This window comes from Adiantum capillus-veneris, chromosome 1, assembly GCF_014529385.1.
Source record: "Adiantum capillus-veneris isolate H3 chromosome 1, ASM1452938v2, whole genome shotgun sequence".
Lineage (NCBI taxonomy): Eukaryota > Viridiplantae > Streptophyta > Polypodiopsida > Polypodiales > Pteridaceae > Adiantum > Adiantum capillus-veneris.
The window spans coordinates 182,946,226-182,961,217 of record NC_140931.1 but is presented as its reverse complement, the minus strand read 5'-3'; the positions used below and the strand labels follow the sequence as shown (position 1 = coordinate 182,961,217).

Here is a 14,992-nt window from a genome sequence, read left to right as displayed (position 1 = left end):
AATCCTCTATATGCGAAACTCTATAGAGGATCCTTTGTGAAGCTAAGAAGTCAGTTTACCGATGCCTTAACCAACATCTGGCACTTGAGATTGTTTCACCTTTTAACTTAATTTTACATGCCTCCAATGAGCTCATGCCAAGTAGCGAGGCTAAGCTTGTTCCATTCGCTAAAACTCTTTCAGACAATCAAGCTAAACATTTCATTTTTTCTGTCTCTCTGTGTGCACTCTGTCGTCCAAAAAAGCCCTCCATGTGCATAGCCGTACGGAAGTGGACTAAGCCTGCTCCCTAAAAGCGGCATCAGACAAGAGCAGGGGAGGCCAGTGACAACAGCATTCGTCTTAGGACCTGATTAGAATTGGATTTTGGACAGACTCCTTAAAGATTGAAAACAAACTTTTTCTAAAATCTTGGAAAACCTTCATGTGCCGAATTCTGTATATGAATTGACCATATTTGAATAATTCAACATTAAATCCCTCCAATATTTGTGGGTCTTCACACTTTAGGGTACAGAGATTGCAGTGTCCAAGGTTTATTTTTTGAGCATTGGTGCCCTCCCTTATTCTCACACACTGCAGCCTTCCAATGTAATACAATGATCAAGCCCACCTTCCATACAATGATGGCAAGTAGTACCACTCCAAGCCCTTGCAAAGATCTGAAGAAAGATAGTAACCTGTTCATGGCACACGAAGACGAGGAAATGGAGCCATCTCTGGCTGGCTTTTTTTATGTGCTTCGTGTCCCATCCGAGTCACTTCCCTGAGTGTTGATATTATGTTAGTGCCAAATAGCTATGCTACAGACGTCCATCGTGACGACCCGATAACACCAATACCCTTGGTACCTAGGTTTATACTCTGTTTTTAATACGTAAAAGACAGCATGAATGTTTAAGGTGCTAGTGTTGTTTGATCTCTAATTTTTTTCTAAGGTCATGGGGGTGAGGAGGATTCACACCCATGAATTGGGACCTAAAGAGGTCAATGTCCGTGGTGCTTGGCTTTACGCTCTGCTTTTTGTAAAGATTGCAAGGAGTAAAGTTTTGGGATGTCTGGGTGTCCAACAACTGTTTTTTTGAAGAGGGCATGGAAGGAGGATATTTCTAATATACACACGCATCACCCCAAAGATCACGCAAGGAATGAAAGAGCTCTCACCAATCATTCTCTTGTGCATTGCAAAAGGCCTTCCAAATGCTTCAAGCAGCAGTGCTTCTTATGGTGGAGAGCAGTATTCATGAAACAGGGGACTCAGTGACTGAGGAGTCAGCACAGGTCCACAGAGTATTCGTGGGATGGCCAGTGTCGCTGCAAACAAATAAGATAAATGCATAGCCCATGCAATCACTGCTAACCCACCATCCATCCACATAAAATACAGCACACCACGAGCTACTCAGGCCGTGAGTGTGTGATAAGATAGTAGGGAAGAAATCAGTATACAGCTCTTTCTGTGTCATGGAGGAGATCACCAGCATACTCCACAGGTATGGAAAGAGTGAACATTATCCATGAAGTGAACATTATCCATGAAGCCCACTATTCATCTGTGAGAAACGAGTCAATGTGCAAGTAAAGAAAGATGTTTAGAAACTCCCTTCAAGTTTGCGCTTACTGCATCTAATCCACTTTCAACACCTGGTTTTAGTTACCTGTATAGTATATGGCAACCTTGAGGTATGCCGTACAAGCTGCAAGTAATTAAAGATGTTTAGCAACTTGCTCCAAATTTGCTCACACTGCATCTAATCCTCTTCTGGCACCTATTTAAGGGAAAATTTATAATTTAGGCTCTGTAGTAATGACTGCTACATGTACACACTCCAGTTTTGAACTCATGAACACAAAATTTGTCAATCAGAACAATTTTTCTTTTTTCAGTCTTGGAAATAAACAGCATGCTTGAATGGCAATCCACACATGTGCAAAGGTTCTTCATTATTCTCAAAGTTTTTCCTCGTGGTGTATGGATGAGGCCAAAACCAACAGCTAGCATCTCAGAATGCTCACAAGAATCATCCCCCTTATCCATTACAGGTTTTCCAATTAGATGTGGAAGAGGTCCTTCCTCTTTCAACTTTCTAAATACCTCGTCAAGCCTTGCATAGATTTCCTGACTTCTTGGATGACCCCAGCCTCCAACTACAAACGTATGCACCTCATTATTAACTTCAATGTACGACCTTCCTGGTACTTTCCATGCCTTCAGTGACAGCCGTAGCTGCTCCAATCGCCTTGCATTTTCCTGCTCACCAACAAGAGAATATATCTTTGACATCAGGACATAACCAACACTATTCAGGGGCTCAATGGTGACAACCCTCTCGAAGCAGCGTCTTCCAACTACCATATTTCTGAAACTTCTGCAAGAGCTAAGCAATGATACCCACCCTACTGTATTAGCCTTAAAAGGCATGGTTTCCAGTAAATCTTCTGATTCATGCAAGAGTCCTGCATGGCCAAAAATGTCCACCAAAGTATTATAATGGTCCAATTTGGGTAGTATGGCATATTTTCGCATCAATTTGGAAAGATAACAGCCTTCCTTTACCAAGCTCAAGTTACTGCAAGCAATGAGAAGGGATAGGAAAGTCACAGCATCTGGCTTGCACTTGCATCTTTCCATTTCGTTGAACGTTTTCACAGCAAGATTGAAGCTGTTATTCTTAGCATAGCCTGTTATCAAGGCATTAAATATCACTACACTTCGACTCTCTAATCTCTCAAAGACGGCAACTGCATCGCTTAGATTTCCACAACTTGAATACATGTAAATTAAGATGCTGCCCACATAATCATCCAGCTCAAAACCCCTTTTAATTATGTTTCTATGAAAGGCCATGCCTTGCTGTAAAGCTGCGACACAACTGCATGCCTTCAGGACACAAACATAAGACCTAAGGTCTGGCTCAATACCATCCTGCTCCATTTGATAGAAAAGCTCAAGTGCAATATCACCATTACCAAGCTCAGCATGCCCCATGATAAGTGAGGTCCATGTGACAACATTTTGCTCTGAAAGTTTCGCAAACAAGTGAGATGCATCCTCAGCCCTACCACACTTCATGTACATGTCAATTATGTTGTTCGAGACTGGTACGTGTTCATCCCAACCACGTAAAACAATCCATTCATGAACCTCCTGGCCATAATCTAAGTCGGTTAAGATGGCACATGCTTTAAGAACAGATAGGTATACAACATTATTAGGTTGTATACCTTCAATTTGCATGCGCTCATATAGACAGAGAGAGGTCTGAGCAAGTCGCTCATCTTCTTGAGCAAACCCTGTGATCAATGCTGTCCATGTAACAACATCCCGCCTTGGAAGCTTATCAAACACCTTGAGTGCATCTTCAAGCAGTCCACTTTTAGCATACAGATCAATCAGCGCACTTCCGACCCATTCATCCTCATCAAATCCATTCTCAACAATGCATGCATGAGCTAACATGCCCTGTTCTAACACAGCATTGATGTTTGAACATGCCTCTAAGACATGCACATACGTAACATGATTTGGTTCCACACCATGTTGCCACATTGTCTTTACAAGTTCAAATGCCTCCTGCTCGCATCCTTGTTGTGCATAACCTCCTATCAATGCACTCCAGGTGATGACGTCCTGGCTTGGCACTTTGAAGAATGCAGTTGATGCCTCCTCAATGCTTCCACAGCTTGCATACATGGAAACCAAGGCATTGCCTACATAAGTGTTGGATTCAAAACCTGATTCAACAATGTAATCATGGATTTGCATGCCCTCCTCTAAAGCTGTGATACTAGCACATACATGTAGCGCGGAGACAACTGCATGTCCATCAGGTTCTATGCCGCTTTCCTGCATTTGGTGATAAAGTCGAAGCCCCTGCTCCTCCTGGCCAAGCTTTGAATGTGCTGAAATCACAGAGGTCCAAGTAATCACATTGGGTTCTTCTACCTTGTTGAACATTCGACATGCTTCTGAAAGGTTGTTAAGCCTGCTATACAATTGAACTAAATTTGTGCCAACGTAGGTATCAGATTCATAGCCACTTTGCACAACAATGCTAAGGGCTTCCTTTGCTGCATCTAGACTGCTGCACTCGTGAAGTAGGCTCACCAAGATGCCAGGAGGAAGAAATTCCTCCGTTTCACGTGCATTCCAGAGCGTCTCTGAAGAGGTGCTCACACTCGGAACATCAACAGCAGATATGACATCTACAGGAGACCGAACAAACCTGCAGACCGAGGCATATGGATAGTGCTGGGATGTCGTGGAGAATGAGTTGGATGTCTGTATGAACAGCGGGATGCTCGGGCTTACCCATGCAATACTAGAATGTACGCATGCAGAGTCGGGATTATTCAAACTGATAAAGGTGGCCGCCATGGAAGCTTGATGGCATCGTTTTCTGAAGTTGGGCTAACCCTCAATCACCCCTGACACGAACGCATTTTGCTGCACAGTGGCGTGGAGTCAGCCCTCGACAAGCCCCAGCTACGACGTGCAGCTTCTTCTGTTAACCTTGAGCATCGAAAAGATCCTATTGGGAGCCATGCTTTTTGATTGCAACCTTAATAATGGTTTTCATTTTTCAGCACTAGATGCGAAATCGGAGGTTGAACCCCTGCCCTCAATACTCCAACTCGCCCGCTCGCCAAGCTGAGGAGAGCGTTCACACGAGTCTGGAAGTTTCCACGTGGAAGAGTCAGCAGCCTGTGAATGAATGGCCACGAGAGAGAGGGGTGGGGGGGGGGGGGGGGGAACAGTAGTGTGTGTGGGTGTGGGTGTGTGTCCTCTTCAATGTGAGATGGGTCCCTACTTGCAATGTTGTCGATTAACGAGGACTTGAAAGAGATACTCTGTAGTTTTCGGCAGAGTGGGGAAAGTGGACTCTTCATTCATTGCCGCCCCTCAACTCCAGCCCGTGTGAATCTACAACAAAGTTCGGAGGTTGGGCCTCCTCACTATCTCGCACGGGCCTGGGCAGGAGGGGATCAATGGCCCACGTCCATTTCGAAACTCGAGTGCATCAAAAATTGTAAATCCGGGCCGCCCCCCTCCCTTCCTCCCCGGATTCGAACCGAGGGCATCCCCTTTGCAAGCCTACCACCTTAACCACCTCGTTTGTGTGTGCTTGTTGAAAGCATAGGGATAAGGGTTCCTTTTATGATGAACCCGACGCTGTGTAAATTCGGGTCAGTTGAGTAAATTTTGGAAAATTGGTAAATTTGGGACACGCCGCAAGATCGACGGCCTATGATTCTCGCGCTTCGAGAATTAGGCGTAGGCCATTGATCCCCTCCTGCCCATGCCCGTGTGAGATAGTCCTGAGGGAGGTTGGGTTCAACTCCAACCCGCACGAATCCACTCTGATTTACAAAGACCATTGACCTACACACCAACCTTATCACACTATGCCATTTTTATTCGATGTTGCAATAGGCATCCCTACTAGCATTGCTACCTGAGGATTGGCATAACAATGGCAACAATCAATGCAAAAAAAAGCATGAGTATTACAAGTGAACATACTGATTGTGCTCTCAACACTTTTATCGATTCTGATAACAACGCTATCGTGTAGATGTTGAATATATCAATGCCTATCGCAAAATTGGGTGGCAAAAATCTTGTAGAGTGTGCCACCTCCAACACCATACCTCCAGGAGGATATGCCTCACAAACTTTGTCAAACACTATACAATGTGCACTTGATAATATAATATTCATGATATAAACAGAATAAAGTAGAACTTCCAAGTTTTCCAAAAAGAAATAATTGTTCACCTTTGGTGTATTGAAATGGTTACAAAATGTGGAGTACCACAATGAGAAATGTGTCAAAGCCCAATAACAACTTGCTAAAACATGTTATCATATGTATGTGGTAGTGATATGTGTGAACACACTTGACCGTCGGGACATTTTTTCCCTCACTAGGAGGGGTTTTCTCCCGTGCGTTGTATATACGCCCATCACTCTAGGGCTAACTTATCTTTCATTGTGCACTAAGCAACACATACTCTCTGTTGCATGCCTTGAGCTTCTTCTTCTTCTCCAAGTTGCGTGTGTTTCCCTGCAACCCTATTCCAACAATTGGTATCAGAGCAGGTTGCATCCTCACGAGCTTAGTCGCCAGCATACACCCACTCACTTTCTCAGATTTCGATGAGCTTTGGTGAGCGTCAGCAAGTCGAAAAATACTTTGGGCAAGTTCGTAGAGTGTGATCTGCTCAGAATTTCCATTCGGGCTCATTTCGGCCTCCCTTTCCCCTACAAGCAGTACTGCGCACGCAATTTCATCATTTAGTGCAAAATTTTTGTCGGTGCCATTTGTTGCATAGTTTTCTACGGGTTGTGCTATATTGGTTTTGCTTCGCTTCTCCTCTTTTTGAGCAGTTTTCACATCAAGTTCAGGCACTCGCCATGGCTAACAGCAACACAGATGTGTTCAAGATGTTTGTAGTTGAGGACAAATTGGATGGGAACAATTACCCAATGTGGGCTTACATGATGCAACATGTTCTTGTGTCAAAGACTATTTGGAATTTTGTGTAGGGTGTTGATGTATGCCCTGGTTCTAAGGATAAAGGCAATGTTGATGATGTTCCCGGTTTTGGTGGCAAGGTTGCTACTGCCAAATTTGTTTTGCCTATGGCTGAGCAAGCTTGTTGGGATGTTAGAGATGAGTGGGCTCATGCATTCAATGGTGGAAACTACAATGTAAATTCCAATGAGGCAAATGTACAGTCTATGGGGGTTTCTAAAATGCTACGGATCAACCTATTTTTGATGCCAATGTACATGATGTACTTGATGTGGAAAGGGCTGAGAATGAGCAAGCTAGAGGTATGCCAAAATGGCCGGTGCATACTTTGTGTGATAATAAATTTGATGCACCTTTGTCTAGTCGTACTCGTTCAGGTTCTTGCCATGTATCTTATGCATCAGATTATCATGCTTTGGCTTTTTCTAGCTTATGTGATGTAGAGGAACCTATATCTTTTGATGAAGCACAAAATTCAAAAAATTGGATGGCTACCATGCAATCTGAATATGATGCACTTATAGAAAATGACACATGGACTTTATGCGATTTGCCTCGTGGAAAAAGGCCATCAATACAAGTTGAAACGTAAGCCAGATGGTGAATTGATCGCTATAAGGCTCAATTTGTTGCAAAAGGCTATGCACAACAGAAAGGCATAGATTATGAAGAGACTTTTGCTCCCATTTTCGTATGACTACTATGCGTTTTTTATGTACATTGGCAACTCATTTTGGATGGGATGTACATCAATCAGACATTGTTACTGCTTTCTTGAATGGTGACATATTTGAGGAAGTTTATGTAAGGCAGCCTCGCAATTTTGTCAAGAAAGGACAAGAGGATAAAGTGTACAAATGTAAGAAATCTTTTATGGGTTTGAAGCAGTCTTCTCGTGCTTGGTATGAGAAAGCTGACACTCATTTTGTCAAACGAGGCTTTCATAACAGTCCAATAGAAAGCACTTTGTATGTACAGCATGAGGGTCATGTGCTTCTCATTATTGTTCTATATGTGGATAATTTGTTGATCACTAGTCCGAATGAGACACAAAAAACTGAATTTAAGGTTGATTTGAATGCTACTTTCAATATGAACGATTTGGGGTTGTTGCATCATTACTTGGGCATAAAATTTAAGCAATATGATGGTGGTATTGCCTTGTGTCAAACACATTACATAGAGACATTGCTATGTAAGTTTGGACCCGAGGACTACAAGCCTATTGCCACTCCCATGGAAACAGGTTTGAAGTTGAGTCTTCATGATGTTGGTGATCCTATCGATGTCATGCTTTACCAAATTTTTGTTGGATGCCTTATTTATGTATGCAATACGAGGCCAGATATTCAGTTTTTAGTCTCACACGTTAGCAAGTTTATGCATAGTCCAGGGTCTAAGCATTGGCAGGCTATCAAGCGGATCTTTCACTACTTGAGTGGCACTTTACATCTTGGGTTGTTTTATCCCAAGGGGGGATCATTGCTGCCAGATTTACATGCTTTTTTGGACTCGGATTGGGCTGGTTGTTATGACACGAGAGTGTCCAAGAGTGGTTTTTGTTTCATACTCTGTAGCTCATGCATATCATGGTTGAGCAAGAAGCAACCTCTATGGCCACTTCTAGTTTTGAGGCTGAGTACAGGCCAGTCTTCACAACTATGGCTGAGTGTGTATGGCTCAAACGCCTTATGGATGATTTGGGTGTTGGACACGACACTGCCAACATCATCTACACTGACAATCAAAGCGTATTGGCAGTTGCGAGGAACCCAATTTTTCATGCTTGCACAAAGCACATTGAGGTGCATTATCACTATGTTAGAGAGAGACTCTTAGCAGGAGAGGTCAGCTTGGCTTATGTGCCAACACAGGACAACCTTGCAGATTTTTTCACGAAGGCATTGTCTCGTAAGAAGTTTGAAGCTTTCCACAAAGCTTTAGGCTGACTCCCTTTGTGGACTGATCATGTCCTCAGAACACGACGCTTCCCTATATTGTTAGCTCTCATTCACGGCATCACTCCTAGGGGTGATTTGTGACCGTACATATGTGGTAGTGACGTGTGTGAAAACACTTAGCACTGCCAAGGCATTTTTTCCCTCACTAGGAGGTTCTTTCCCCCATGTATGCATATACGCCCATCACTCTAGGGCTAACTTATCTTTCATTGTGCACTAAGCAATACATTCTCTCTTGCATGCCTTGAGCTTCTTCGTCTTCTCCAAGTTGTGTGTGTTTCCCTGCAACCCTATTTCCAACAAATTAGGTATATGTTTACTCATGTAAGAGTTTGTATACAAAACAAGGGATATTATCCAATATGTAAATGGCATATGTATACAAAAACAAAGTGCTAGAAAAGGGTAAGCACTACTTTGACAACAATAAATCATCCCATGTCAAACAACAACCAAGAATGGTGACTGCAAAAAAACAATGATAAACTATCAACAAGCACAAATGATTGTGAACTTGCAAGCCCGGAATAGTTAAATCAAAGATTGTAAAAATTTTATGGAAAAGAACTCATCAATCTGCCCAATCTAGCTTATATATCAAGGAGGGGATGGAGTCTATGATTCACACCATATGACTACTCAAGATTCATGGACACCTTTGGTGACGAAGTAATGTCGCAAGCATTATATCAAACCAAAAGCTCTTCGACAATAGAAGTTTGTATGCATGGTTAAGTATTACACTGGCTTATTAAATTCAGAGGGTTAGCCAAAGCTTATTGTCGCCTCACTTTGCATGTGGGCCAAACCCTCATGCGCAAATTGAAATATTTTTTAGCATTTCAAAATGTTTGAATTGTGCTCTCTTTATAACAGATGGAAGAGGTGTCATTATGGTCTCGACACAAGAGAAACATAGGAAATGTTGCACGCCAAACGAGAAAAGAGCCCTATTGTGCTAACACATGGAAGAGGTGTCATTATGGTCTCGACACAAGAGGCGCGTTGGGTACGTTGCATGCCATTATGGAAAGGGCGAGGGACGGAAGGCAAGGCCCCTCCTAGAAACCCTAGTGTAAGGAGGAAGACGCCTCCTTCCAAATGGAATAAGCAAACACCCCTGCTCAATGTCTAGGTGAAAAACTCCTGCTATGGGTCTTGATAGGAAGATACTCCTTTGCATGACCAAGGCAAAGGCCCATGAAGTGTACAACCTCCACAATGTTGGTCAAGACACTAGGACCCTCATAAAAGAGGATTTCTCAAGTGTTCAATAAGGTCCCCAAGAGAGGGAGTAAGGTCAAATGCAAGTTTGTGAAGGATTTTTTAAAGAAATTTTACTACATGTTCAGGTCTATGTATCAAGAGCCTCCTGAGAACTATGTCAGGTAAGTAACCAAGGCATTTGCAAGGGGTTTCTAGAGATTTGGGTAGCATTGCTAAGAGCATTGTTGCCAAGATGCAACCAGGGAAGCTTATATATAAAGAAGTAAAGAGGGGCAACATTTCACTCTGCAGGTGCATCTCAAATTTATCAATCCATTATGATAATTACTGATGTAGATGTTGGGGATGCAAAGGGCCTAATTTCTCCCTAGTTTGAACCCAACAAAAAAGATGTCAAGGCCTAGAATCCATCTCTTCATGACCTTGACAATGTTGTGCAAATGATGGCATGCATGTGTGGGAAGGCATTGGGTGAATTCAGTAAGATTGATGCAAAACAAAGTGCTCTACATGAAAATTTGAAGCATAATGAGGGAGTTATGGGAGTCATATGAAGCATGGCAACTCACATTGAAACTACCAAAAAACACATAGAGGATTTGTAGTCAAGTCTAAGAGAAGGTCCTGAAGTGGAAAGGAAAAGGTATTGGTCACTAAACTTGAGATGATGCTCGAGCCCTGCAAGTTGAAGTTGACTATGAGAATTGGGGTCATGGTTTAAGAAATATTGCAAAAGAAATTGATGTGAAGGCAGCAAACTATGAAGATAATGAATGCTCAAGTTCCTTTTATCAAGTCCATGCAATGCAGGAAAAGCCCACTTCTATTACTATTGCCATGAGTAATGTTGAGATGTATGGGGTGTTTGATACTTGCTTGGCATGTGGATTGGTCATGTATGAAATGCTCATGCTTCCTTCTAGGCATGCATACTATATCAACTATTTTGCAAACCTTGCTCACATGTTTGGCTCCAATATGTGGCCATGTCCTCTATCAAGGGTTTCATGTTTATAGATAATGGTAATACCTGTCCTAGATGCACTAAGATTAGTGAGCATAAAAGCTCCTACATGTGTTCATTCTTACAACCTGTACACATTATCCACAAATAACTTAGCCAATTCTGAAGACTTTATTGTTGATTTGGTTGGAATAAACCTGCAAAGTTTAGTCAACCGGTCTACTACAACCCAGACCAAGTCATGACCCCAAATAGTGGTTGATAAACCCATAATTAAACCCACAGAGATACTTTCCCATTTTCCTTTGGAAATCTCCAAAGGATGTAAGAGTCCTCTTGCCTTTAAGCACTATGCTTTATTAACTTGACATTTCTGGCAATGCAAGACGTAGTCTTGAACATAACCATATAAACCTTGCCAGTAAAATTGTCGTCGTACGAGAGTATAAGTTTTCTTAATGCATGGGTGCCCTACACTTGGACTATCATGACACTTATAAAGAATTTGGCGCCGAATGTCCGCTTACATTGGTACACATACTCTCCCCTTGTGGAGTAGGTATCCATCATCGATGGAAAAATTCTTCCATCTCTAGAACCTCGATAGCAGAGAACTGGGTGTGGAGGTTAAAACGCACGACCAGCATTGGAGTGAGAAGGATCTCTCATTTGTACATGGCTCCACACTTTGGATTATGCCTCATCATGCTCACATTTGCACTCAAGAGATTCCAAAAACTCGCTTTCGTATCTTGGTAAAGAGAAGGGAGTTGATCTCAGGCATTCGAATAAGAGCATCAGCTACCACATTATATCATCCGTTATGATACCAGAGCTTAGCATCATACTCCTGAAGAATCTTAGCCCACCTGGCCTTTCTACCCTTCAAATCAGATTGTTGTATAGACCATTTTATGCTTTCATGGTCAAACACAATCTCAAAATGTGCCCCATACAAATAATGCCACTAAGTTTTCAAAGCAGACACTATGGCATAGAGTTCTCTTTCATAAGCAAAATAATTTTATTGGGTTGAATCAAGCTTCTTGCTTTCAAATGCAATTGCCTTACCTCTTGAACACCTTGTGCCCTTGGATGAACCCATGCATACTCACCAGGTCATGTGGATCGAAGGTTGGCTGCCACATGGAAGCCGTGATATAACATTCATGCACCACCTCGGTGTTTTACCTCCACATTGGAGAAACAAGAGGAGGACTCAAGAGGCAAGAGCTGCATCGTGTGCACTGCTCTCTCTTTTCCTTGGGCATCATATTTCCCCTTGGGACAATCCTTTTTTTCGTGCCCTCTCTAGACATGTAAAATAGAGTTTTTCTTTTTAAGCCTTCTCAAACTCTTCAGTGGAGAGAGGACCCCTAGACCCATTGGATTTTTTAGAAGCCTCCGATACAGCTATTATAAACTTTCTTTTATTGTGCCCATGTTGTGCGTTCTCTTTCTTCCCCTCAAAAAATCGGTGGTTTTGTATTTTTCAACAAATAGTCCACCTCTTTTTGGGTGAGAGAATGTAGAGAATCTGGATTGAACCCTGTCCCAGATTGGAGCCTTTCTCCTGCATGTGTGTGCCAGCAGAACCCTTGGTCTGTTGTTGCATAGATTGCACTACTAAATCTGATAATTTCGTAACATTTTCATTCAAAAATGCAAAAAAAATCTATGTCACAGACATACGTGTGTGCAAGACACAAAACTTTTGTATATCAAGCAGACCATAGCTATCATCCAGCCCTGATGCCGCATGGGTACCCTCCATGAGAGTATCCAACTGCGAGGCAACATCATGTGGATTTGGCATAAAGTTGTCATTAAATATCTAATATCTAACCAACCCAAATGATTTTCTCATATTAAACTGATCATTTAATGTGGGATAATAAACGGGAACAAGGGTTAGAATATAGACATGTGCTTATGGATCTATTTCAACACGGGGCCAATGGTAAAGGGGCCCAAATGAGAGATGGTTTTTCAAAGAGCAAGGTTAACTAATGGAGCTTAAAAGACCTCAGGGTTAGCTTCATTAAAGACCTCCAATGGTTAGTGTTAAAAGTCCTTTGACCTTAAGCAAGCTAGGGTTGAGCTTCAGGTGGGAACCCAACCTAAACTTGTCTTTGATCTTAAGCAAGCTAGAGCTGGCTTGAGGTGGGAACCCGACCTAAACTTGCCTTTGACCTTAGGCAAGCTAGGGCTGAGCTTGAGGAGGGAACTCCACCTAAGGTGCTTGTCATGCTTGATGACTAAGGTACTTGAGGTACTTGTCATACTTAATGAGGAAGTTGCTTGAGAAGCTTCCTAAGCATGGGGGGTAAGATGCTTGAGTCAAAAAGAGACCCTACACACTTAATGAGGAAGTTGGTTGAGAAGCTTCCTATGCATGGGGGGTAAGATGCTTGAGTCAAAAAGAGACCCTACACATTTAATGAGGTAGTTGCTTGAGAAGCTTCTTATGTATGGGGGGTAAGATGCTTGAGTCAAAAAGAGAACCTACACACTTAATGAGGAAGTTGCTTGAGAAGCTTCCTATGCATAAAAGTCACAAAGTTAGGGGAATCTTTGACCTAACCTTCCACTCACCCAAGGGGCACCCCTTTTCTAAAAGGGCACATGGGATTATGTTAGACTCTCACTAAGCTTAACCACATGGTGTGCTTGAATGCTATTGGTTGGACTAAAGAGGGGTCCAATGAGCTTCTACTTCCATCCAGCAAATATCTAGATATTTTCAAGCTCTCTCTCTCTCTAAGGGGTAAGGAGGACACTTGTCAAAAGACTACCCATGTACTTGACTGCATGCCGCATGCAATTGGCTAGGGAGAGAGGGGTCCAATGAGCTTGCAGCAGGTAGAAAAGTCACCACTCGCCCAAAGCAAGGAAGGGGGGTGCTAGGGGGATATACTCCACACACACACACTCATTTGCAAGGGCATTCTCACTTGGTGAAAGTTGAGGAACACCACCTCCTTCTCCAAGCTTGTGAGAAGTGAGAGCCTACATCAACACTCTTGGCTATGGAATGCAAATCCAACCAAGATCCATGCTTCAATGCTTAAGCTTGCCATCTTCTCCATCTCCATTACTATGCTATTATGTATGCTAGTAAGAAGAGTAATGATAAGCGAGGAACTATTTCTTTCTCCTATGGAATGCTTCTTCTTTCTCTTCCCTACCCTCATTCCCCGCTAGCTCTCTCCACCTTTGAAGGTGCTTGAGGCCTTGGGATAGTTAATGCTTTCTACAAGTTTATGTTATGCTTGTGATGCATGAAGCTTTCCATCTTCATTGCATCATGTAGGTCACAAGGAACACAAAGATTGTATTGTACCAAGTCTCTCTTGATGGGAGAAACTATAATACAAATGCCTATTGGAGGGAGGACCGGCTCCATATGAATCCGGTCCTCAACTACTGTCATGTTCTCTAAACTCTCTCTCTTCCAAAAGTATTGTTCATGCCAAGTTAACTAAGTACCATGTTTATGTTGCTACCATCAATTAAGTTCACCCGCTATGCTCACAAAGTAATCTCTCAAAAGTGCTTCACCTCATTTCCTAATTTTGCTACTCTAAAAGTTCATAGGCCATTTACATCACAGAGTGCTCAAAATCAAATGCATGATTTATGTTACTGTCTGAATCCATTGTAGTATGTGTTGTGCTAGCAAGAGAAAGAAGAATACCTTATTCAAATAACCACCTGATGAACCGCTACGTCAGTTGGCGAATAGGCATGCCAACGAGTCCGTAATCCTTGTCAAGAAAGCCTTAACAACTTACCGAATTGCTGTAATAACTTATCTAAAGGGACTTAAACAGTTTGCTTAGCCCTCTTTTGAAGGTTTTGAAGTGAATCAAGAAGTAATTCCACCTTTATGTTGTTCCTACCTCTCGAGAATAAGACCATTATTTGGGATTTTCAGACTATCTGAATATCGACAGTAATTCCATCACAATTTTCTGAATGTTGCTTGTTTTCTCGCCGTAGGTTCTGTCAACCATGGATGTAAGGTGTCGATTGCACTGTTGGGGTGTGTACACCCCCTAAATAACCCAAAAGTGGTCACCCTTTGGCTTCGGGCAGCCGCTAATGAGAAAGGAGCTCCCAAAAAAAACCTTCTTATGGCGATGGCAGCGTGATGCAACACTCGAAGAGAGAGAGAGAGAGAGAGAGAGAGAGAGAGAGAGAGAGAGAGAGAGAGAGAGAGAGAGAGAGAGAGAGAGAGAGAGAGAGAGAGAGAGAGAGAGAGTCATGCGTTGCTCCGTCGAGCCTGCGCCTTCAATGGG

At 42.6% G+C, this 14,992-nt stretch overlaps 1 protein-coding gene across 1 annotated transcript; it reads right to left on the bottom strand.

The window, feature by feature from the left end:
• Positions 1 to 1,061: 1,061 nt before the first annotated feature.
• LOC147466132 (pentatricopeptide repeat-containing protein At1g11290, chloroplastic-like) lies at positions 1,062 to 4,556 on the bottom strand. Its single transcript, XM_086524233.1, has one exon. The coding sequence runs from the start codon at positions 4,376 to 4,378 to the stop codon at positions 1,793 to 1,795; it is 2,586 nt and encodes an 861-aa protein (XP_086380359.1). The 5' UTR covers positions 4,379 to 4,556; the 3' UTR covers positions 1,062 to 1,792.
• Positions 4,557 to 14,992: the final 10,436 nt, after the last annotated feature.

Coding starts and splice junctions, on each gene's coding strand:
- LOC147466132 (XM_086524233.1), bottom strand. CDS start 4,378: ATGGCGGCCACCTTTATCAGTTTGAATAATCCCGACTCTGCATGCGTA.